At 35.3% G+C, this 27,350-nt stretch overlaps 1 protein-coding gene across 1 annotated transcript in view; it reads right to left on the bottom strand.

The window, feature by feature from the left end:
- The window catches only part of LOC122803868 (putative N-acetylated-alpha-linked acidic dipeptidase), an 812,772-nt gene that overhangs the window by 652,846 nt on the left and 132,576 nt on the right, over positions 1–27,350 (bottom strand). The window contains 1 exon segment of the mRNA XM_044073548.1: positions 22,564–22,689. Coding sequence (XP_043929483.1) covers positions 22,564–22,689 — 126 coding nt within the window.

Raw genomic sequence — 27,350 nt, 5'->3', positions numbered from 1 at the left:
ACGTACCTCACAAAGAGGATCCTAGGCCTTAAACATTTGTCCTATATGGACAGACTCAAAAAACTCCAACTATTCTTTGTCTCCTATCGCCTATTTAGAGGCAATCTCTGCTTGACTTACAAAGCCAGGTCTGACCCAGCTCTGTTAGAAATACTACATCTAAAGAAATCCCCATCCCTCCACACCACACACTCCAGAGACCTCAACCTCATTACCACAATCAACAGAACAAGCTGGAGGGACAGGTTCATAACCCAGAGACTGCCCATGCTATGGAATAGACTTCCCATCATGTCAAACAGAGCACCTCACTGTCCCTCTTCAAGAGGGATCTTGATGAGTGGATGGGAAATAGAAAATTCACCCCGGGGATCACTCCAGTTGCTCTACTCAACAGAGGCACTGAGAACTAAGATCGGGTGGCACAATGCCAGGGTAATCCTATGGGATAGGCTTGTGAAGGCTCCAGGGCCATTAGCCTAGTACACACCTATCAACATATGAACCTAAATGTGAGATTATAAAACATCAATCACATTTGTAAAATATGGCTTTGCAAGAAAAAGGGAAATGATTGGACTTTTGTTGACTCTGTTAAACTTGTGGCGGGCTGAAAAGTGTAAACTCCACTTCATGTCATTAGTGTTGTGTTAGACTGAGGGTTTTCACTTTATTCTTACTGAGTTCACTGTAGTACATTAAGGTAGAATAAAAGGCCTGAAAATATAGAGTCAGACTTGTGTTTTTATGTATGCATTCAGTTTCAGGGAAAGACAGTTCTGAAAAAAGGAAAAGATAATCTTGCTGGCTAAGCATGAGATGTGCAAAAATAAGTTTTCAGGGAAAGCTATAGAATGTTCTTTCTCAAGGGAAAGATATGTGTACTTGCAATGGAATGGTAGATAAAGAATAGACAGTTAGGCACTGTGAGGTACATGCAGACATGGCTTGGAAACCAAGGCTAAAGAGGCATGTAAAACATTACAGGATTTTGGTATTATTAAGAAATACTTCAGACACGGTCAGTTGAGTCAGTTAAGTTAGTTTTTGGACTAATATGCAAATGGTCTTTACAGTACAGACACTCAGGCCTGAGTACAGAAGTCAGGTTAAATATCCATACTATTCAGGAGGAAAATAATGTTTCAGTTGATATTATTCAGGAGAATCAGAATATACATGCAGAAGTTTGGGATATTTATTAGCACTGTTACTCTTATCCAGCATTCCAGAATTTCTATAAACTGCTATTGTTCATCAGCACTGTTATTGGAGACAGTAATCAGATATTAACATCTAATAGAGCATTTTAACTGAACTACAGCATGTGCAGAATACATTATGAAAAGTATAAAAAGACTTGGCCCATAAATGACAGACTGGCACCTGTTCAGCACAAGTTTGAGTAATAAATAAAGACATTCATTCCAGTCTCATTTCAGTTGTTTCCAGTTAAATCCACTGTACTACAGTCTTATCAATTTTTTCAGTGACAAGCCACTATGAATGGGGGGAAGCAGTAAAATTAAGTCCCAAAACCCCATAGCAACCTTGCATCAGTAGTCAGACTACATGTGTTATACACAGCAAACAACATAATAGCAGTGTTTTATTCAAAGCAATCTTTCCAGCAGTCAGACTACATGTACTAGTGTTCATTCCAAAAACATCTTCAGAACTTCAACAGTGACAGAAGTAGTGAGCAACCCTTTCAAGTACAGTTTCAAGTCTAGCAGCCAGCTTAACTTCAAGGTTTCATTATTGCAACATATTTTTTGTTAACAGTTTACAGTGACATTTTTCCAGTCTATCAATAACTACAGCAAAAGCTTCATAATGGACTTTTCAACAGGACACCAGTGTTTTTCCAGACAAGAGACTGTAAACTCCATACAGAATAAGGCCACAGCTGACAGCACTACAGTTTCTCCTCACAGAGCAAACCTTTTGTGGTAAGACACCACTAATATTCCAGATCTAAACCAATCAGAAAACAGCCAGAGTAGACAACATACCTCTACATTACAGTAATTGCAGCTGTTTGATTGTAGAGCACCAATGTTTATTCAAAACACTACTTCAGGAAAAGTCTCAAAGAACATCAATAGACCAGCAGTACTTCATAAAATCTATAAACTTCAGCAGTGTTTCTTTAGAACATAAAAACATCATCCAATTAACAGCAACTTACTTCACCATCTCCACAAACTTTCAAATTTCCAGTGTGATGTCACACAGCCAAAAAGAAAGAAAAAGTTTAAAGAGCTGCAGATGACAACACATTAATCACATTTTTTAGCTAATTTAGACTTCTTCTTCTGCTTTTTCCCAGTTAGGGGTCACCACAGCGGATCACCTGTTCACTCATGATTGACAGTGGAGTTTTACAGTGTCGAGTTGCCAGCCCGGCACCCAATCTTCCACAGAAGGTACACACACGTGCACTTACACCTAGGGCCAATTTAGAGTGTCCAATCCACCTACTACATGTCTTTGGGAGGAAACTGGAGCACCCAGAGGAAACCCACGTGACCACAGGGAGGACATGCAGACTCCACACAGAAGGCACCCCAGTCGAGGATCAAACCGGAAAACCTCTTGCTGTGAGGTGACAATGCTAACCATTGCACCATCGTGGCCACCCCTTTTAGCTAAATTAGACTAATTATCAGAAAAGTTTAAATACATCAGTTAAATTACACTGTATAAATTGTCAAACAATACTTCTACAGTAAAGGCATCAGTAAATATTTGGTTTAAAGTTAAAAATTGGGTAAAACAGTCTAAAAAACTGTGTTCTAGAAATGTTTATTTAAATTTAAAGTTTGTTAGATCAGGAATGTTACATCTTTCAAGACACAAAAGGGTTAAATTACATAAGCATGCTGCAACAGACACACTGTCTCATGAGTTGCAGAATGAGTCTGCTTCTGTCAGTATGGTTTCAGACTTAAATAACACACATTCTTGCTTACAGTCTTCAGAATTTAGTGAAAATGCTACAGCACATGCAATTCCAAATACAGAGTTAAGTCCCACTATTGCACATACAGATGTCAACACATTCAGTGTATGTAACATGCTGATTTCCCAACCAAACATAAAGAAAACATTTGCAATATATCAGGTTCATGTTATTAATGTTCAGAATGTAATAAATTCTAGTTTACATGTAAATCAAAGTACAGTTAAATAGCAGTATTGTAAATACAGATGTAAACACAGGCAGTATATGTAACATGCAGATTTCCAGACCAATAAAAAAATTGCTATGTCTCAAGTTCACATTCTTTCAAATACAAATCTTCAGAATGTAAAAAATTCTAGTTTCTTATTTTCAGAAGCCAGTGCAAATATTGCACTGAGGGGGAATAAAAGGAATCAGAGTGCAGATTTGATCAGACTGATAAAGTAAATGTCAGCATAGATGATATACAGATTTCAGGGTAAAGTAAAGAAAAATGTATATCTTACCTCAAGTCAATGTTACTACTAGTATTTTAGGGAAAAAATAAAGAAAAAAAGCATTCCATAGTTCAAGTCAGTGTTATTGTTAATTCTATAAAAAGGATTTTCAGTGTACCTATAAAGGGTGAGGCAGTCCAGCACCAAACTAGAATATTTATCTGTCATTGTTTAAGGTTAAAAGAAATGACAATCTTTTATTGTTTATAGACAAATTATGGAATAATGTACTGATTAATACAGACAAATCAATTTCAGTTACAAACAGATCTTTACTAGAGGACACAAATGCAGTTTTTTCAGCATTTAAGGGTCAAAGATTATAGCAATTAACAGCTTGAAGTGTAACAGCTTTGTACTATGTATGGGCATGTCTTCAAATTTATATCCTATTTTAGACTTCAGTAAAAAGATTTTATAGAAAAATAAAAATTCTACAGAATGTACAATAGTGCATATAACCGACACTTGTAAGAATTTGAATGTAGTAGATTGTGCAAATGTACAGAATTTGACGAATTGGTTACAACAATAACATGCAGATTTATGGGTTAAAGATAAAATAATTTCCAGTTCAGCTGACAGAGATGAAGTGCTCAAAAAGACATATTGGGTGTGGCCAGTGAGAAAAAAATGGTATACCAGAAATGACAGTCAAGTTAATTCGCAGAATGAAGGGTTTACAGTTACAAAACTGACAAATGAATCATGATAGTAAAGTGCTGCAATGCATAAATAATATCTTGATAAAAACAGAGACAAAAAGGCATTCACATATATTAAATGATGTTTTGCTAGTTTGCAGAATGTAAAATTTAAAGTTAAAGCTACATTTTAGAATTGACTGTACAGTTAAAAGTTTAGATCCCATGCAAGAAAAGAGTGCTTCATAAATATTATGTGTCATTAAATTTGATAAAGAAAGGATTTCAGGAGGGATACTCAGCAGAGTATCAGGGACAAAGGAAAAGGGGAGTACTTATACTAAGTGCTAGATTAACTGCAATAGTGACAGAAAAGGAAAAACATATAGTAATGACAGATTTGAGGTAGCATGAACCTTTTGGCAAGGTAGGGGGATTATGCTGGCATGTATGCATATTGTACCTAAAACTACTATTATGGAGCTTAAGAAATTTTGGGGAGAAACAATCAGCTTTCAGCATAGAATATTACTTATAGGTGAGGACTGGAATTTGATTTGCATCAGTGAGGATGTATTTGGGGGACCCAGAAGGGAACATATAACAAAATGGGGTAGATTTCTGAAACAATTTAGAAAATATTTGGTATGGAAGATGTGAATTCAGTAGTAGGAACTAGGAGAGAATTTACCTATTATTCTGCAAGGTACTAACTAGTACAAGGTAGAATCTGGGCTATACTAGAAACATTTTTTTTTCACCAGAACACATGAATTTAATTGAAAGCTTAAACACACATCCAATAAAATTTCAGATCATGTGCCAGTAACAAATATGATAAAAATTTCAGGGTAATAAAGCAAAAATAAGACACTGGCTCTTCCCCACCTACCTAACAAAATAGAGGAATTTAGGGAATGGGTGATATAAATTATTCAAGAGTTATTAGGGAAGTGAATGGGATAAAATGAAAGTGGAATTTAAGAAGAAGGTAGAAACAAAAGAAAAAGAGATATGGTTAAGAACTAATACAAACCATTTAGAATTCCCACCTATCTGTTGAAAAAATAGGAATTTAAGGAATGATTAGTGGAGATTATTCAGGAGCTGTTAGACAGGACAGAAATTTCTTCTGAAAATATAGCTAGGAAATGGGATCAAATTAAGGTGGAGTTTAAAAATATGGCAGAAATAAAAGAAAGGGAGCTATGGTTAAGAAGTAACAAGAATTGTTTAGAGGGATTGGCAAATGTTAAAATACTGCAGAATAGGAGGAATCTCACAGAACAAGAAGAGGATCAACTGCAGAATGCTAGCCAAAAAATAAGGGATTACCTCAATGATATGCATGAGCTTAGGAAGACTGGTGTTAAGTAACTGTTTTTGATAATAACACTAGAGTACAAAAACTTTTACCACAATGACTCAGGCAACAGAAAGTAGAAAGGGTTGTCGCCAAACTTAGGGAGCCTATAACATTGAAGGTAACAAGAGATCCTGTAGCGGTATTAGAAACATTTTGAAAATTCTATGAGAGTCTCTATAAAGCAGAGAAATATAAAAATCAAGAAAAATACAAATGGAAATGTTTATGGAAGAAATAAATATGCCAAGGTTAGAAGTAGATGAGGCTCAATTACTAACTGTTAAGATAGGAGGAGATGACATAACAATTGTGATGCATAACCAATATACAGGAAAGTCCCCAGGAATAGATGGTATTCCTGTGGAAGTTTGGAAGTTAATAGTGGAAAAACTGATAGAGATCTTGAAGATTTTGTTTAACGGTATATTAGGAGGAGGAGAAGTTTCAACATCCTGGAAGAAAGTGGTGGCAGCTATAATACCTAAAGGGGGCTAAAGATCCATCAGATCCAGCTTCATACAGGCCCATTTCAATACTAAACCATGATTATAAAGTATTCATGTCTATAATGGCTAAACGAATGGCAAAGGTTATGCAAAAACTGATAGATAAGGATCAATGTGGTTTTGTAGAAGGCAGGCAAACATTTGACAAAATAAACAGAACACTGATGATCCAAAAGGAAGCAGAATGTAAGAAAATACTATTGTTATTGGTGGGTCTTGATGCAGAGAAAGCATTTGACAGAGTAAGCTGGGACTTTATGACCAGGGTAATGGAAGCATTTGCATTTCCTGAAAAAAAATTAACATTGATTAAGAGGATATATGAGGGATTGAAGGTGAAAAGTAAAGTGGGTGGGGTCCTCCCTGATAATTTCTGCTTGAGCAGAGGAACCAGACAGATGTGTCCTCTTTCCCCTTTATTATTTGCATTATATTGAGAACCACTGGCAAAGAAAATAAAGGACTCAGAAATTCAAGGATACAACTGGTATGGTAGTCAAGAAATTATGGCTTTATTTGCAGATTATATTATTTTATACCTGACAACATCAGAAAAAGACATTACAGTGTTGTGGAACATTTTGAGACAATTTCAGATCTTTTGGGGATACAAAATTAATGAAGCTAAAACAAAGGCAATAATGGTAAATTATATACCCACACAAGAACTGGTTCAGGAATATCCATATTTATGGGGACATGATAAAATGAAGTATTTAGGAGTATGGATTAAAAATTATTCTAGTGTGACAGCTAGGGATATATGGGAAGAGACTAAAAAAAAGATAATACAAAAACTGAAAATGGATGCTATATCTATATGGCTAGTAAGATACAAGCAGTTAAAATGTTTTTAGTCACTTTAGTCTTATACACAGGCCAGGCATATTTTTATCAACCATAGGAGAAGTTATGGATATCAATTAATATAGAGCTGAAGGACTTTATCTGGGAGGGAAAGACAGCAAGAGTCAAGAAGGATATGATGATTCTTCCAGTAGAACAGGGCAGACTGAGATTACCCAATTTAAAGGGGTATTTCAGAGCTACACAGTTAAGACACCTATACAAAGGACAAGCAGAAAACTATAATTCAAAGGAAAGGGATGATGTCGAAACAGGAGACGTTCAAGAAACAAGGAGAGATTGGGATTTTGGATGCAGGCCTCTAAGGAAAATAACAATAATCATATAGAATATTATATCCATAAAATAGCAGAACATGTTCTAAGAACTAAACCAACACTGGCATGGAGAAAGGAGATTCTGCCAATAGGGGTGACTGCAATTAGGGATTCAGACAATAGACAAGGGGGGGGCTGGAATTTATTGGAGAAAACTGGCAAAGGAACCAAGGTATTGGGTGCAAATAACTAGAGAGGGAAAGATGATAGAATAGGAAGACGCCAAGAATTTATTTGGACTGCGGGTTAGAGATTGCCTTCCCTATCAGGGACTGATATCAGAATATAAGCAAAGAAAAAGACATAGGGCAGCCTAAATGAAAGATCAGCACTGGTATAGTTTTTAATAGAATATAGAACAGAAGCTGCCATTAAAAAAGGAATAGTCCAAAAAAACCAACAGGAACATGGTAAAGTAAAACACGTAGATGAATATCACAAATATAGAAAAATAACGTGGAATAACAACGCCAAAGTTTTTTAATAAAGCTTTCGGAAATTATCTTTCATCAGTATTACAAATTTTCAATTAAGAACACCATTAAATATATAAATTTAAAATCACATGATTACACACAGCCAATAAAAATAAAAAACAAATTAATCACTTTCTTAAGCACAAAAACTTTTACAGACCACAAAGGATGCACAATATACAACAGTTTATATACCCTGACGCAGGTAGGGCTTATGAGATCAGTCTCTATGCTGACTGGAGCAGTCAAAATGTTGTGTATTATGCATCCTGTGTGGTCTGTAAAAGTTTTTTATGTTGGGAAGATGAACCGGTGTTTAAGAGATATACAGAGTATATGTATAGTATTGCAAAAGGTGATGAAAGGAATGCACTGTCAAAACACATTAGAACAGCAGGGAGCAATCACTGGTTTAAATTTTTGGTACTGGAACTGAATACACCACGGCTTAGATGTGGTGATATTAAAACACAAACAGAGTATGTAGAAATTAAGTGGATGCACTTGTTTAGGGCAAATCAAGGTAAAGGGTTGAATTAGGTCATCCATATTAAGCCAATACTAAGGTCACGTGACCTTAGACACTGATTGAAAAGTGCTACCTGATGTAGAATTTCTTTTAATTTTGGATCTGATGAAGTGCCTGTGTGTATGAAAGTGCTTATCTTGTTTTTCTGAGTTTTATATTTTTACAAGCTTATTAAATTGTCTTGCTCACATCTCTCTGCCTAGCCAGCCTTCTTCTTCATTTCGGACTTTAAGGATTCCCTGCAGGAAGCACTGTCAGAGATGTTGGGTGGGCAGATTGGTCTGATGAGGGAGATAATTTTTCTGAGCTGTGATAAAGAATTGAAATTACCTAGAGATGGTAAGGTCTTGCTGTGTCTAAAAATGGTGGCTGCCAAGAAAGCAATTACTAGAAAATGGAAATCAAAATCTAAACCAATTATACTGGAAGTAGTGAATACAGTAACAGAGATAAAACAACTGGAATTGAGATCTTTAGAAAAGGGTTGGAGCAAACTATATAGGAAAAAATGTGAATTGTGGAAACAATACATACAAAGGAGGAATGAGGTTTAAAAGGTGGCAGGACTTAAATGAGCTATTTAATGTCTGAGTGAGAAAGATTGGGACAATTATAAGGATGTAAAATGCTTGCAACTAGGAGTGTGTTAGTGTGGTTTGTTTTCATTTATATAAATGTATGATTGCCTGTGTAGTAAGTGACAGTTTAATAAAGATATTTCTTGTTTAAAAAGGCAGAAATTGAATAATGTATACAATGTTGCTTAGGTTATATGATATATAGCAATATATGTAAAAACTCCATACAGAGTATTCTGTCAGAAATAATAGCAGATCAGATGAGTATAACTAAGGAAATCATTTTTTTTTTGAGCTATGATATAAGATCTGAATTGCCTCGATATAGTTAAGACTTTGTTAGTTAAATTCTGGTGGCTGTCAAAAACAAAAACTAGAAAATGGAAATCAAAGTCTAAACCAACCATAGTTAAAGTACTGAATATTGTAACAGATATAAAAGAACTAGAAGTTGGATCTTTAGAAAAGGGTAAGAGCAAATTACATAGAAAAAATGGAAATTGTGAGTAAAATGCATGCAGAATAATGTTTTGGGGAGGTGTGAGGTTTAAGGGAAGGCAGGAATCAATTTATGTAATGTTGAAATCATTAAAAAAATACAAAAGAATATATATGATGTATAATGTTTGCAAGTGGGAATGTGTTAATATGATTTGTTTTCTTTTATATAAATGTATACCTCTCAACTGTCAATATTTTCACAGAATGTCCAGATTTTTGCAGCAGATTTTTGGTCTATTCCTCATACAATTTGTGGATTTCAGGCAAGTCATTGAGGATTGAAGTCAATAAATAATAATAGTCATTTAGTTTCAGACTTCACATCTTGTGGAAAGTATATGCTTATACAAATCAATTTGTTCTAGCAACTAAGTTTATAAGAAATATTTAGAATTTGTCCCTATTTTTTAGCTTTGTATAGATTTCTTGTGCTAGGAGGTTGACAGGTAGTATGTTTGCCTATGTCTTAAGTCTTACCTCTCAGCTGTCTATATTTTTGCAGAATGTCCAGATTTTTGCCTCATAATTTTGGTCTGTTTTTCAGAAAATTTGTGGTTTTCTGGCAAATCACTGAGGACTGAAGTCACTAAATAAAGATATACTTTTGAGTTCCATATATCATATCCTTCAGAAAATGCATACTATAAATCCTGTTATTCTAGCAACTTTGTAAGCGTATAAAATCAATATTTAAAATCTGCTTCAATTTGTGGGCCTTTGACCCCCTTTACTTAAGGCTTTGTCCATATTTCTTGAACAAAGAGATCGAGAGGTATGTCTTAGTAATAATTCAACAAAGGTAAAAACAAAAACAAATGAGGTTAACTGTACATTGAATGACTATAACCTACAATGGAAGCAGGACCATCCAATATAATAACTGATTATTCATTTTTACTCAATAATGTGAGCCAGTGCTTTGAATACACAGATGGTCAGGACTCAAATGACTTCAATAACTCATCAAGTCAGAATCTTTTTAAAAACTTTACAAATAAAAACATAGAACCTCTCTGCAGAAGAACATCCCTAAATATACTGATTCTTTACCACGCTGGTTCTGGTTTGTAATTGCACATGGAACAAATATTAAATATTCTGTGCTATGTTTTCTTTTTTGATTACTTGCAGGAATGAAACAACATTTTAAGCTGTATTTTAAAGATATGCCACCAGATATCCCCATATCTCTAAAAGTACTAACCTCAAGCCAAGATTTCAGAGCAAGGGAGAAAAAACAGACTCGTTAACACGAGTTGGCAAAAATCCCACTATACTGCACTATCCACTATGATCACTTGAGCACTTGATTAGTTGTGTAATTAGTCTAAAGTGTGCGTTATACAACACTGATCAGTTTAAAATTTTAAACTAACCTTTACTCTGGGATAAACATTTCATGGGGTCTTCCAATCAGAAAAGTAAAAGTAATGACCTTACAAGCAGCTCCAAATAAAAATGTTTATATTCATTAGCAATACTCCAAAACTGAATTCTGTGAAAAGCAACCTAAAATCCTGCCAAGATCTACTAAAAGTAAGTAAAAGCTCAATTCTTGGGCTGCTACTTTTCACTATTTTTGCAAACAACCTCCATAATGCTACCCCAACTGGCTTCAACTATCCAATATCCAGATGACACAACACTTATACGCACCGCTAATAACCTGCAACATCTCCATGGTATAACCCAAAAATAATTCTCAGATACCAAGCTATGGGTCTCTAACTATCAGCTCATACTCAACCACAATAAAACAAAACTCATGATCTTCCAACTCACAAGATCCTCTCCCCAGCACCTTCTACATTACAGCTAGGAATAATACTAAAATTAATGCAGATTCACAAAAAAAAACTACTAGGAGTAATAATAGATAACAAGATTTGACCTACATATAGCACAAATAATTAAGAAAATCACAAAAAATAGGTACTCTTTACAGAAATAAAAAAAGTATCTAACTAGCATCTTTAGGGTTGTCATTGCTAGAACCCATCTTCTATAAACACTTCTGTATGTTTCCCCAATTCTCTCCAATTTTAAAAAGACAGATTTAATTAAACTTGAAACATGCTACAATAAAATAGCTAAATTTGCAACCAACTACCCTCATCATGCCCACCACTGCCAATCCTTAAAAAAACTTCCTGGTTAGAACTCCCACAACTTCTATCCTATAACAATTAACCTTAGCACACAAGCTAGTATAGCAACCTGAAAGAAACTCTGCCCTTCGAAATATTCTCCAGCCTTTGAAGTCTTCGGTCTACCAATAGATCTCTACTACAAGTGTCCAAATCCACTAATAAGGCAGGGGATTCCCTATTTTCTCATCATGTAGCAACAAGGTGGAATTCACTACCTCTCAGCTTCAGAACCAACCAATTAAAAAAGATTCTTAAAAATCATCTTAATGACACCTGGCTTTGCTCCTGTACTACTCCTGGTTAAGTAAATTTTTCTGGTCATAATTTTTCTTCTTCCCTGACTACCTCATAATCTGTGCTATCTCTCATGTCTAGATAATCCATAACTTCATCTTTTTCTATCCAGTTTACCCCCTACAAACCCTTCCTCAGCTTACTTTGAGAAACTACAATTTCTACACTACAATAAGGGATTATATCAGATGATCATATAATACAAATGTCAGCTATAATAGCATAGAATGTAATTTTTGATATACTGTATGTCTTGTATATTTTTTGTATTATTTCTTGTATGAGTTTTGTATAATTTCTTGTATAAGTTTTGTATAATCTCTATATGTGGAGCTTTTCTCCCCGAGCCTCCGCTGAAAACGGGTCTTATACCAGTTGAACTTTCCCGGTAAACAAATGTAAAATAAAATAAATAAATATTCAAATCCATGTCTATTGATGGATGGATTGCTAAATCCATTTCCACAAAAGGAAGACTCATCATTTTACTAACTGTAAATGGAAGGAAGATCATAAACCAGCCACCATGAATGGAAAAATGACCATATCATCTACCAAATGTGATAAAATGATCACACCTTCCACAATAGATGGAGGGATGATCCTAACCATGTCTGTATTGTAAGATGCATCTATAACCAGTATGACCATTGAGGTCATCAGATGGGTGACAACACTGATGCATGGCTAGATGGAAGCCTCCAAACATATCATGAAAAATCTGCTATTAATAAAAAAAATGCACAGCATCCCTAACTACAGTCAACATGACCTATATTTGATGGCTGACTCTACAGCACAGAAAGTCTTGGATCTGAATATGACCCTAAAATATGTGTTTTAACTAACACTACAGATACTTAAGATGTTAGCCAGGGAAGGATGGCAGTGTATTACTCAGATCACTTCTCTCATCCTGGGAGAAGAGGGTTTTAGCAGAATATCTCCACATGAACTCCACCTGGAGGATGTCCCAGGAATGCAGCTGTTACACTAGAGACACAGGGATCATACGTCTGCCAAGGAGTGCGTGCACATGTGCTGGGAGAATTGGTGTGTGGAAACATAGACTTACATAGCAGGCATTGCACTACACTTACTGGACTGTTAGGAGTATTAAAAAATATACTAATCCCCAATTAATGAGAGAGATATATATTTTTGGTTCTCAATTTAGGTTTCAGAGAAATTATTGAGATTATACATATTGCATTTTGCAATCTTTTGTCTAATTTTGGTATAATCCACTTTTACTCAACTACAGCACTGTTGTGGGTAATCCCCTTTATAAGTGACTGTCTGAGCATTGAGTTCCCATATATAAGTAACAGTGGTGTGGGGTGAAACCTCTCACATAAATGCATGTGTTTATTTGCTTGTTTTGTTAACTGTCTCTGACTATAATTAGCAAGAAAGACCCACCCAAGGTAGAATCTTCACTGTGTTATACTTTAAACCTCCTGCAGTACAGGCCCATGGGATATATATATACAGTGTTTCAGCTACGTGGCTTCTGAATGCCAATAACTTTTTTTTTCCTTTTTAAATCTTTATGGGTACATTCAGGAAGATAAAGCCAAACCCCAGTAGCTGTAGACATGCATGGTTTCATGCCTCATCAATACAGCATAACTGCACTGTCTGGTTATACTTTAGAAACACAACTATCCAAAAAAGAGAAGAATCTAATTAGAAAGAGCTATAGCAAAAGCAGTGGGGAGTGTCATCTGGTAATTTTAGTATATGGGGATACTCTCCTGCAAGGGTTCCAATAGTTAATAGGCAGAAGGTTGGAAAGCAGATTACTTAACTAAGGTGCGTTGCTGAGCCACAATGCACAACACAAAGCAAATGAAGTGTGGAAGGAGACCAGGAGTGATAGAGATACTACTTTGACAGAAACTACAAAAGACTATCAAACATATAAAGTGAAGACATAGTAAGAATTCAAAAGACAAGGGTAAGTACACATTCTCTTGCTAAGGTGTTAGCAAAGTAGCAGAACCAAGAGCCTATATTCTTCATGGCAAAGATGGCATGCTCCACAGAAGAAAGTACAGAACATCTGTATAAAACACATATTCAAATGTCAAAGTATTAGGAAAATAAGCAACCAGAAGTTTCAGAATCAGTCCTCTTCAAAGAAAATGGAGACTGTGAGAACTGTGATGGTCAAGAGTTGCAGTGTGATAGACAGAGAGAGAGACTGCCAAAATCAGGTCTATTAATACAAATGAACATCAAATTTCCTGTTAAATTCTCAATTTATCATAGACAACTGAAGTAAACAGACACAAAGAGGGAATGTTCATGAGTAAGAGATGATCATAAATACTGAAAAAATATATTAAAATGTTTTTGAATTTACAAGATACATTTGATTTTATATGCACAATGCATTGACATGCTTAGTATAGTTTTAAGGTTAATTTTGTAGTAATCTGTGTAATGTAATGCATGCTGCCACACATGTAAATTTTGAAGCTTTAAGAAAGGGGTGCATATATAAGTATCAGTGACCTTCCTACAGTTATTGACTTCATGTGATACACAAAAGTTCTTTTGAAATCACCTTGAATGTAGACCTTATGGGAAGTTACTGCACCTTTCTTGTCTGTGTTATTAAAACTCCTGACATGACATTTATTTATCCACAGTTTCCTTTTCACAGAAAGCTGGAGATATTTAATGCTTTGTGTCTGCATATTTTCCAAGTAAACCTATACTGTTTCATCATGTTGTTTCTATACATTTCATAGTTATTACACCAAATAGATGTGTATCCTTATACATAAGTATAGCTTTTTTGTATGGCACAGGAAGACATTTTCATATATGCAGACAAATAAGTCACATTTCCTGTGACACACACTGGCTTATAAATTTTCAAGGCAATTGTAAAGAAAGTCTGGAACCTTTAATAAATACCCAATAGGAAATTGTGGTAAAACCATAAAATGCTACTCTACAACTCTAAAACCACAACGGATGGCCTAAACTAATGTTTTCAGCACGAAAAAGACCTAATGAACTGTTAATGGTGCCAAGTCTCTGCCTTCATGTCACAAATAACTTCCATGGTTTTTAAGTATTTCAAAGTTAATGTAAATTGAGACAAAACAAAATTAAATATTAAAAAGAGCAGCGCATTCGGCTGCTGATAGAGCAAACAGAACAAACACAAAGAGTCACTGGCTTTAAACTCATTCACTCCAAAGGAGCTCAGAAAGTTTGCACTGTAAGCCTTCTGACAGAATCAAATGATGTCCTCATATTCCAAACAAATGTTCATTACTCTGGAACCATAAGGTTTATGAAAGAAGTATAAATGGCAAACTCTTCAACACAAACTATTTTTAGAGTGGTAGTATTCCTTATGTTCTATGTATTAAACCTAATTTTGTAAGTCACAGTAAACACAGTAACTATTACAGTTGTAATATTTTGTAAACAACTTACAATATCTCAGTGACCACTCAAGTTACACACAGCATTTTGTCCATTAAGCTGAGAACTTTCATATGAGGCTAAGCAGTTCTGTGTTACGTGGTTGTTGAGATATTTAGAAAAATGTGAAAATTATATATATAGAAATTAATATCATAAAAACAACAGCTAATACCTATCTACATTCACTAGACAGAGGTCAAATATTAATGACGTTGAGTTTGTCATTGTATAAGCTTTAATATGAAACCTTTAAAACCTTGTATACACCGTGTTTTTGGAATTACTGATGCAAATATGAACAAGCAATATATGATGCCTAGAGATGTCAGTAGGCGTTAACTGCAGATGCACCTGGAGGGATCACTCTGATGTAATGAATTAGTACAGAGATCAACAACAGGTAATATTCAACTCAAAAAAACAAACGGTCAATAAAAAATTATTTGTAACTTTTATAACATTTTATTCAACCTGAAGCCAATTATTCACACAGTTTGACAACACACTACACCTGATATACCTAAATGCATATTGTACGTGCATGTGTATATATGTATGTATGTATACATATATATATATATATATATATATATATATATATATATATATATGTGTATGTGTGTGTGTGTGTGTGTGTGTGTGTGTGTGTGTGTGTGTGTGTGTGTGTGTGTGTGTGTGTGTGTGTGTGTGTGTGTGTTTGTGTGTGTGTGCGTGCGTGTGTGTGAATGTCTGTTTGGGTTAGGGTTAGACTAAAGGTTAGATATGTGGCAAGAATTAAATGCGTTGTGTGATTATGTTTAGGGTTAAAGTCAGGGTTTGGTTAAGGGAGAGACTTAGTGTGTGCTTCTATTTGTGTGTATGTGTGTGTCTGTGTGCATGTGGTGAATGTCCAAGCTGTCTTGTGTAGTGGTAGTATTATGGAAAGTTTTTTTTTTAAGTTCAGATGTATGTTAGGGTTAGCGGCAGGGTTAAGGTGAGGGTTAACCTTAGCAGAATTTACTAAAGTGAAGCAAGGGGGCAAAGTAATACAGGCTAGCCTAAATCCTAAGCCTAACCTTGCTCCTAAACCTAACATGCATTTGGACTTAAAAAAGCCATAGCACTACCATTATTCAGACAAATTTGAGCTGAATGTAGTTGGGTTATGGTAGTGCATTAGAAAAGGAAATTTGTTGATGTGTTTTGTATGCAATATAACAAGTGTTCAAGATGTTGATTTGCATGTTTTGTATGACAACAGTGACATAACCATTCATTCATTTTATGTATTTATGTGTATATATATATATATATATATATATATATATATATATATATATATATATATATATATATACATACACACACACATACATACGTATATATATATATATATATATATATATATATATACATATATATATATATATATATATATATATATATATATATATACACATATATACACACACACACACACACACACACACACACACACACACACACACACACACACACACACACACACACACACACACACACGTGTGTGGGGGGGTGGGGGTGTCTGTATGTGTACAGACGCATATCCATGTGTATATGCTTGTGCTCATGTACAGACAACCTTTCGCTTTCTTGAAGTTTTTTTAGCAGCAGGATAATTAGGATACATCACATTTCACTCCCCCTACCACAGACTGAAGCTCATACTGGGAGAATTCTACATTTTCCCAATCCAAATGAGAGATATAATGCTTTTCTCATTTCTTGGATACACATCATGGCCTTCTTTCTTCAGAATTTACCAAGAACTACTTTAATAGGAGCTTCTGTAGGGCATGCTTGTACCACCTCTCTTGGCTTCTTTCATTCTTTTAGTGCAATGGCTTAACTGTGCAGTTCTGCCAGCTCGCTGAAGTCCAGAAAGTATGCCCTGTGACTTTCCACATAAATATAATCTCTGTCACATGTACCAGGAAATGCACTCTTTCAGTTACTGCCCAGATCTTGTGACCATAACTGAGATGGGAATGTAGGCTAGCCAGTAAATAGGAGTTTTGTCCAGTACCTAATCTCCCAGTTCTGCACCACACAAAAGTCCACCTCAGCATGTTGCCCTTCTCATTTTCTCTCTCCTGCCCCTTCTGGTCAAGGTCTAGGGTACTTTAGCTCTTTTGCTAAGAGCAGCTATTTCCCCAACACACATACATGCATGTGAACACACACCCGCGTTTGCGTGCACACACAGTCACACACATGTGCACGCGTGCATACACACACACACACACACACACACACACACACACACACACACACACGCATGCACATGACAGGACCGCAGTCCATTCTTTCCTGGGAGAGTACAATGGCCTGAATTTTGTGGATACTGATTCTAATCCTGGCCAGTATGCACATAGTACTGAATCAGTATCACACATGTCAGCATTCCCATTCAGATGAGGCCAAAATGAGAACATCACCTGTAAACAACAATGTCAGCTGTAGCTCCATCAGCCTGTTATCTTGCCAGTCATAGCTGCGTCTTGATATTTTATCTATGAAACAAGGAATATGAATGCTGAAATATGCAACAATTGCACACTTTAACATCCACTCTGGACAAATTTTAATTAATGTCAAGAATGTGTATGCAATCTGCTGCTTTCAGACATAAACTGGGTGGCACAGAGTAGGGTTTTTGGTACTCTGTACTCCCACATGACTTCCCACAGAACATGCTGGGCCATGTGGTGGCAAGCTTATCCAAGTCCACAACACTATTAAAGAATATATTAGCAAACTCCTTACAACTCTTTTACTGTATAAGACTAAATAACTAGTCCGCCATTCAACTGCCTAATTACACTTCACATAAAAACATAAGTCTGAAGGGTTAGTCTTTTGTTCTATTGTTTATCTTCTATGTCATCCTGAAGAGACATGTCAGCCGTCTACCCCAGTCCTGCTGAGTGACTCTGAATATGTCTAACTAGATCTCATCTGCACTGACAAATTACCACTATGGAGTGCTTTGAAAACTGCAGTCACTTCAGCTTTTATATTGGATTTCAACATACCACATAGTTAAAGCTGTGCCTCCTGATAGGAGAGCATGACCACTGGGTTATGGTGTTCTTCATAATTCTTCTTTCATTTCCTCAATATACTCATTCTGACCACTAACAAGCTATCCTCTTGTCATAGCATCCTATGTCCTCCATGACCACTGCCCAGAATAAAATCAGACAACTGTATGATGACCAGGTGTACAATTATGCAGATATGGCCAGTGAATTTTATAAAGATGGTTAGTATCAGGGTCACTACAGTTTGCATAGAGGATAACTTTGACTGCCATAAAAAATCAATATTAATTATTTGTCAAAAGCAACTTCAAATAGTTATGGCCTTTCCAAACAGTTTTTAATCAATAGACAATTACAGAATTGTCTGGATGCCAGCATGGAAAACTAGGGTCTTCAGTTTGACATCGTCCCTCATTGCTGGTATCCTACAGTGTGTCCTAGAGGTACCACAGTGACAGGCTCTTAGCACTCTACAGCCACAGCTGTTTCTGCTACTTCATCACCTGAGTTCTTTAGCACAGTCCATCAAATTCAATGTTTACAGCCTCATGAACTTCTCTCATAAAGAATTTTCCCCAAGACATTCTGTGGAAACGTTCACTGCTAACCTGGAGCCCTCTCTTTACCAGAATGTCTGAAACATACAGACGTAAACTGAGGACATGATGTTGAAGTCTGTTATGAATCTTCAGACTAAGGTGTTCTACAGCCAAATGCAACAGCACATAGGACCCTCCTTTTGTTTGGATGTGGTGTTCACTATGAACAAGCCAAGACCTGTAGAGAAGACCTGTAATGATTCATAACTTGAGCGGGATTCATAAAGCCACTACTTTTAATCTTGCCCTCCACATATCACTGCTAATCTATGTATGAGAGGTGGAGTCTCCCACAAATACTATGGAGCTGGTAGGCGATGCACAATAAAGACCCTTAGTCACCTTCTCCAAATAGGCTAGGTATTCTTCACAGATGTTGCGTTCAAACAAGTGAGCAATTTTTCCTCTCTAAAAAATTCAAACCACAAGAGGCAACCCTTTCATCCATTGGGTAAATCTCCAGCTCAACAGGCCTCAGTGACATGTGACTATCCTTACACATGCCTGTGCCCTCTTAGGATGAACAGCTTTAGAAGAAAAGATAGACCATCCTGACTGAATAGTCAAGTTCCAGAATGCACTACACACATATATATATATATATATATATATATATATATATATATATATATAGTTTAAGGGAAGGATATTTATCATATGATTTTATAGTGATCATTAATAGGAGCAAAGTCCCGGGGGGTGGTGATGACAAAGATGCATAAGGGGCAGATAACTGGAGTGCCACTAGACTTGAGATTTCAACAGAGAATGTATGGATGATAGAGAGAAAATCAGAAATACTCATAAAGAAGTCTTGTCAGTTAGTTCTGTCTCAAAACAATGGCCTCCTTTTCTACCTTTTTAAAAAGGTTAGTTCTTTGCTCCTCCCCAGTTCAGAAGTAATAAATCTTTTTACCCCTTTGGCCTCACTAAAAATGCAAGGCTGGCTTCCTATTCTAATGTTGATCTTTTAAAGCTCAGTAAAAAAAGTCTTTAAATTAAAACAATATTGCAGTAATATAAGAATAGAAAATATGAAAATAAAGTTACAAACCACAAATAAAAAAATAAGTCTTTAATACTCACAAAGTAGCTTTTTCTGCCAGCTGTCTCAAGAAAATGTTGATATTTTCCTTATCTTAAGTACAAAGGTTAATTCTCAACTCCTGTCACAATTCAATATCAGTTAATCACCTCAATGTCACAAAAATAAAGGCAAGCTTTGCTTTTTGCCCTATACCAGAACTTTTAAAACTACAACAAAATAAAGCTCAAATTAAGATAGTATTGCCATAAAACAGAAGTAAAAAAATAAAACAATCTAATTATGTAAACTACAATCCAAGAAAGAAAACTTCAGAAATGTACTGCAGTCCTTTTTTGACATTTCTTTCAAGAAGATTTTGACTGTTTCCTTAAGTAAAAAAGATTGGTTTTCCATCGATAACTTTCAACTAATTCAAGCAATTAATTTAACAAATAAATCCATACCCCTTAAAAAAATAGCATTTACCCAACTCATGATTTATAACAATGCATATTTCACTCCTGTTATTTTACATAAATTTAAATAAGAAATCCCCTCTTTGTCCACTCTGCAAAACTCTATCAGCCGATATACTCCGTCTATTCTGGAGCTGTAAGTGTGTATTTAAACTTTGGAACTCCCTTAAATTTCAATTACAAAAACATGGGCTATCAGTCATCCACACTCACCTGGGAATTTACTCTCCTACATATCATACCAAAGAATATCTCTAAAACTCAAGCAATTACTATGATTAATCTTTTTCTCCTAATAAAACTCTATATAGCAACCAATTGGCTTAACCTAACTAACATTTCCTGGGAGAATTTTAGATTAATGGCAACTAAGCATCTCTTAGCCCAAAAGATTTTAATTGACAAGGGGAATAAAAACATCAAACACAGGAAATTATGGGAACAAACGTTTAATATTATTCTGGCCTAGTTCACTACAATATAGTAAAATTAACTACATATAAAAGGTTCCATATTAGCCTATATCTATAGCCCACAAAACTTTTTTCATTTTTCTTCTCCCTCCTTTTTATAATGTATATTTCCAATCACAATAACTTTCACTGAACGGTAACAGTTTCTCTCTTGAGTATTGAAAGTATCTATGTATATAGTGTAAATAGTATTGTTGGATTATTTTACTTACTACTGTACCACCAATAATGTATAATAACTTTTTTTTCTTTCTTTTTGAAGTGATGCTACCTCCACATATTATACTATGTGTGTTACCTTATATCAATAAAAATAATAAATAAAGAATTTTGGAAAAAAAAAAAAGATTGGTTTTCAGTTTCTCCCAGAACTTTGAAGCAGTTAATCCCTTGGGCCTCTCAGAAGGAAACACAAAGCCTGCTTTATATCCTAGTCTAGAAATTTTAAAACTCCAGCTAAAAGAACTGTAAATTAAAACACCACATTAAAACTGGAATAAAAAAAAAGAAAAGGACATAAGGATGCAAATTACAAACCAAAAGAGAAAGAAAGCAAAAAAAAAAAAAAGAAAGAAAGAAAGAATAAATACACATAGCTTTTGTCTTCTATGAGCTACATAAAGAAAACTGTGATCTAGTTTCTTATCTTAAAGAAATATATTGTATCAAATATTTATAGCAGACTTTTAATAATTGTAGAAAAACTGGTAACACTTGACCAGGTACAATTCAAATCTGACTTCCATTTGTTTTTGTACTGAGAGTGGTGGGGGGGCACAAATTCAAATGGAAGTGAGAAATATCCTTCGCACATCCACTATGAGTGGAATAATTTCAGCTTGTTGAAGACCGGAATACTCACACTGAATTCTCACCAAAAATAAGCAAAAAAAAACACTTTTTAAAGTGTTTTTGCAGGGGGACCTGCACCACCCTGATGTGGGGAGCAAGCCCCCCACATACCCCCAAACTTATACAAACCAACTGCACAGTCGCACCAACTCAAGACAGGGGGAAATTACTCCCAAAAAAGGCATCACTGCTGACACAACTTGCCAACAGTGATTTCCTCTGGAAGAACTCTGATCGTTGACTGGCTGAAGTTCAAGCAAATGATGCTTGAAAGTTCGATCTTCATCCACCCTTACGTTAGCCATCCTCTACGTGTTTCACTGCAGTATCACATGCTGAACAATAATTTCTCATGACTTTAGTCCAAAATGACCGGAAAGGTGCTGTTTGGTTTCAGATAGGAAGCGATTACAATGTTTTCTACTAATTTTGCAAATAATGTTAGGTGCACATCTTCTCTCAGAAATGAGGAAAATGTGAGTGTTTTATTGCTTTAGCTAACTTTTTGTCAAAATGCCCCTTGCTAAGCAAGAGAAACACTTGCTTGTGTGAACATTGACTGTAGATGATTGCCACTGTTGATGTGACAACCTGACCCTATATGCAAAAATAGGAAAATGGGGTTGTGGATGGATGGATGAATGGATACTACTATTATAAGTTTGAGATGTTCTCATGTAGAATAGTATAAATACTTAAACAGAACAATTTTGTTGTATTAACTAAAATTCACCTTCAATCCAAAAATACAATACCAGGCACTAATTGCAAATAAAGTCTGAACACTATAATACATATGTTATAAAACCTATATATGATTAAACAGCTATATCTGCAATGCACTTGCAGTTCTTTGCACTTACATTATTGTATTCAGAAAATTATGTTGCACATATTTTTTTCAATTAATAACTAACAGACATTAAATTACCTTATCACCCCTGAATATTTTTCCATAGCGAGCGATTGCAATTTTTCCATTAAGGTCAATGGAAAGATTTCTTTTCAGATACATGAAGTCTTCTATGGTTCCATAGTTAACATAAACAAGGTCACCCTACAGAGGGAGAATAATCATATTTAATTTATTTTTAGCATTATCAAGTAGAAAAAGAATATCAGAAACAGAATTAAGTAACATGCATTGTTTTCTGTAGTACTATATATGATGCATTGGTGTGCTAATGTGTGAACAAGTGACTATAATAGTCATCTGGCCAACTTTGCTATACAAAATAATATATGGTGCATCATAAATTTAAATCACCATCTGATTCATACACAGGCTGTTGAACATGGGGGGACATCAGCTTTCCTGTTTACTTCCAGGAGTCTTATGATCTCAATGAGACCTCATAGTGAAAAATATATACATCCCCAAACATACACAAATACATAGGGCCGGATTCACGAAGGCTTGCACTGAGTCTTAGAGTAGAGTAAGACTCCATGCAGCCATCATGTCCAACGAGCGATCCAGGAACAGCCTGTAGGGACGTGTAAGAGAGCACCTAAAATGGCTCTTACAGGGACAGGGCTGGGATATGCAAATTACCTCAACTAAGAAAAAACAAAAAGTTAGCGACTGTTGAAAAATAGAAAGAAGCTGCGAAGCCAGATGAAATTTTAGCGATTTCTTTCACTTTATTGTCAACGTGAACTTCCTCAGAAAACCAGGATGCCTCCCAACATCCTGGTTTTATAATCATGAACAGGAAATGATGTACATCCCTTATGACAATGATAGACATTTTTTTAAAAAATACATAATTTAAAGATTTCCTAAAATATGTGATCTAATATGACGTTTTTACATCATTACAAAAGAGATAATAATGACTTCTAAATAAGAATCTATCTATAATGACCACATGTCGAAACTTTTAAAATAAACAGTAGCGAACCTGTGTCCATTATTTAAAAATGTCACTCTACTGACTAAAGTGAAATAAATAACAACTCAACCTAATACTGCATTGTACATATTAAACCATGATTGATTAATGTCAAAAGTAAAAAATGTTAATAACAATCTTGGTGGTGCCAGATAATTATTCCGTGGAAACATTTCCACTGATGTTTACTACAGAAATGAACAAGAATCACAAAATGTCTTCCACGGTGAATTATTCACTCCCACTTACATTCAAATTCAAACACCATTAAGTCGTCTATAACTAATTAAATAGATTAAAATACAATGAAATGGAAAAAATATACACCAACAACAGATTGCACAAATGGTCTAATTTGTGACACTCACTTTATAGTGACTTCTTTGACAAAATTGTTAAAAATCAAGAAAAACCAACTATCAAATGATAACCATAGACTGTGGATGTATCTTTGACTAAAATAGCCATATCTGTTGTTCAAATGAAGATGTCTTTTTAGGTGTTACCTGAAACACTAACACACATCACAAGAAAACACCCTACCAAACCTCTAACACATGATTACTCTCTTGTAACCCTACCTTTACGTACTAATGTTGGGCTGATGGAATGAAATATTGTGTCAAATTATCTATGTAGTAGAAAACACTTGATGTTTATCGAGTCGTTGAGACCTGGAGATTCGTCTGCTCCTAGGCCCAACTGCCACAAAGACTCTTTCTGCTCTAACCTATTATTCAAGTCTCCCTTTAGTAAAGTTTTCTCTACATAATCTAGGACAAAGATCTCAAATTTCTTGAAATCCAAACATTCCAATGAATGTCTAGCCAAAGAATTATTTTTATCTTTGTTTTTTATAGCCAAAGTGTGCTCGTAAATCCTACGTTTTAACATCCTTTTGGTTTTCCCTACATAATAATTTTCACAAGTCGAACATGTGGCCAAATAGACTACATATTCACTGTTACAATTGTGGTACTTGTTTGCCCAAAAAGTTTTATTTATGTGTTTAAGTGTCACAAAAGAGGTATTACTAATGTATCGACACTGTCTACAGTTCTGGCACGCAAATGTTCCCTTTTTTCTGCTAGTCTCCCTACTGAGTTCTTTGTTAATACCATGTTCATTTTCTAAAATACTTTTTATATTAATTACATTTTTATATGTAAAACTTGGTTTTAGACCAATACATGACATTAACTCTCTGTTTCCTATTATGATGCACCAATTCCTTTCTATGATGCTTCTTATACTCCATAATTCGTTAGAGATTGGAAAGGGAAATGCAGTTTGAAAATTGTCAGTCATACTGTTAGTTTTTCTAGTAACCCCTATTAATACTTCGTCACTATTGTCATTCCTATTAATTGTCAGAATTGGTTCAGCTACCCCATGACGAAGCATTTTGACTTCATTCTCCAACTTCTTTATCATGTGTTTCTTGTACCCTCTATCCAAAAACAAATTCCTTAACTGTAGAATTTCATCATTATAAATGTTGTCGTCAGATGTTAAACGACTGAGCCTGATCATCTGCCCTTTGATGACATTTCTTTTCATATGAACGGGGTGCAGACTATCTTTGTGCAGGTACTGATTGGTGAAGCAAGGCTTCCTATACACCTTGCTCTGTAACACATTCCTTGTGAAGTCTATATAAAGGCAAATGTCTAAATAATTGATCAACTTGCCATACCCACTATGTTTGAATGTCAAAAAGCTAGTAGGTTTGTTCAATTCTTCAACCATGTTCTCAAATTCAGCTTTTTCTCCATCCCACACAAAGATCAAATCATCGATGTACCTGCCATAGAACTTGGCTTTACTAAAATGTGGATGTTTTTTAAGATGTTCTTGTTCCCAGTCTGCCATAACGATATTAGCAAAGGCCGGAGCTACCCTGGCCCCCATCGCTACACCGGAAATTTGTTTGTAAATACATTTGTCAAATTCAAAAAAGTTATTATCCAAAACTATCTCCATGAGTGTACAGATGGTGTTGATCTTGGAACTACTTAATTCAGTGTTTTGTGTCAGGTAATTTCTCAAGTGTTATAATCCCAACTCCTGGTCAATACAGGTGTATAGGCTCTTAACATCCAGACTCGCGAAATTTAACTCATTCCAATTTAAATTGGATCGTCTGAGGCTTTCTAATAGGTGCCAGTAGTCCCTGATGTAGAACTCAGCTTTTTGTGCTACCTGATTTAAAATATTATCTAACCACACTGAAATTCTCTCTGTTTTAGAATATTTCGCTGACACTATAGGCCTGAAGCTTAATTTTTCTTTGTCAATGTGTAGTTTCGGAATCCCAAAAAAACTACCTAATTTTGGATGTTCTACCAACAAAAAATCGTAGTCCAAGTTATCAAGTTCTTCTTGACATAACATGTCAAACAGATGAGTATCTATCTTTCTGTAACTGTTCAAAACGAAATCAATATTTACATTTCGATAGTTTGTTCTATCATTCAACAAAGACATTATGTGTTCCACATAATCTGTACTGTTCATCACAACTAACTTACCCCCTTTATCTGCTCTCATAACCCTAATGTCAGAGGCAAGGGATAAACTAGACAAAGCTTCACGTTCTAGATGACTTAAGTTGTCTACAATGTCATTGTTACCCATGTTCCTAAACTCCCTTTCACAAGTTTTTTGAAAAACCTGCAAAGTGTTTACCAAGGCAGGATTAAAAGTACTAGGTCGCCTTAACTTTTTATCGTTGTCTAAATTGTTGACAGCCACATCATGTAAGATGTACTTTAGATTTAATTTACGCATGTATAATCTAAAGTCTACCAACAACCTTCCTAACTTGATTTTATTGGCTGGAATGAAGTTGCAACCCTTCTTTAACACATTTACACAAGCCTCAGTCAACGTGTGATCACTCAAGTTAACCACATTGATACAATAATCATTGACCTGGAGTGGTGGATTCACCACTTCTTTTTGTTTTTCTTTTTCGATTTTTCTTTGTACTGAGTGGTGTTGAACCACTTGGTAGTCCTCTTTGGTTGTGTCCTTAATTGATGAAAAGGGACACCCCTGTTATTGTTTGTAGAATTCACCACCTCGGCAAAACTAGTGGAAGCTAACACTTCATTATTAGCTTGTACATCATTGTTGTTGTCTTCTACAACCTGTCTGTCGGTATTTATCTTCTGGTTTTGCCCTACTCCAGATGAAATGTTGTTATTTGAACTGCTTGAGTGAGCCCCATGATTGTTGTTTAAAAATGAGTCTTTGTCTACTAGATTAGTGACAGTCACAGTCTCTCTATTTGGGTTGTTGTCCGTACCTTTACTATCGTTATAGGAACAAATGTAGGCCTCGTTTGCTTCATAGGCTGCTAGATCCCTTCGTAATTTGTTTTGCTTCCTTGCAATAATGGTAGCACGAAGCCTGTTGGTCTTTGCTTCGATACCATTATACAAGGATATCAGTTGTGAAAAACTACTATGATTTTTGATGTCACAGTCTACAGTCTTGATTTTCACCATTAAATCTTTGATCTCTCCCTCATAATGTGCTACTAATGTTCGCATCATAGAAATACCTGCATCGTTGTAAAGCTTTGTTATTGCCAAACAAAGTTCATCACCAGGACTGACACAGTTGGGAAATTTAGCAGTCCTGAGACCTTTTGGTACCACACTACGTGAAATACATTCGCCTAAGTATTGAGTTTCAAGGCATAAAATAGTGTGCCTTGAAACCAGTCTTTCAAGTTCGAAAATTAACTTTTTACAATTCTGTATTGCATTGTTATTAAAATTACTTACTGATGTAGAAGTAGTCGGAGTAGTTGACC

Source organism: Protopterus annectens, chromosome 6.part0 (assembly GCF_019279795.1).
Source record: "Protopterus annectens isolate FY-2018-M chromosome 6.part0, PAN1.0, whole genome shotgun sequence".
Lineage (NCBI taxonomy): Eukaryota > Metazoa > Chordata > Ceratodontiformes > Protopteridae > Protopterus > Protopterus annectens.
Note: the sequence above shows the minus strand (reverse complement) of the source record. Positions and strands in the feature narration are given on the sequence as shown.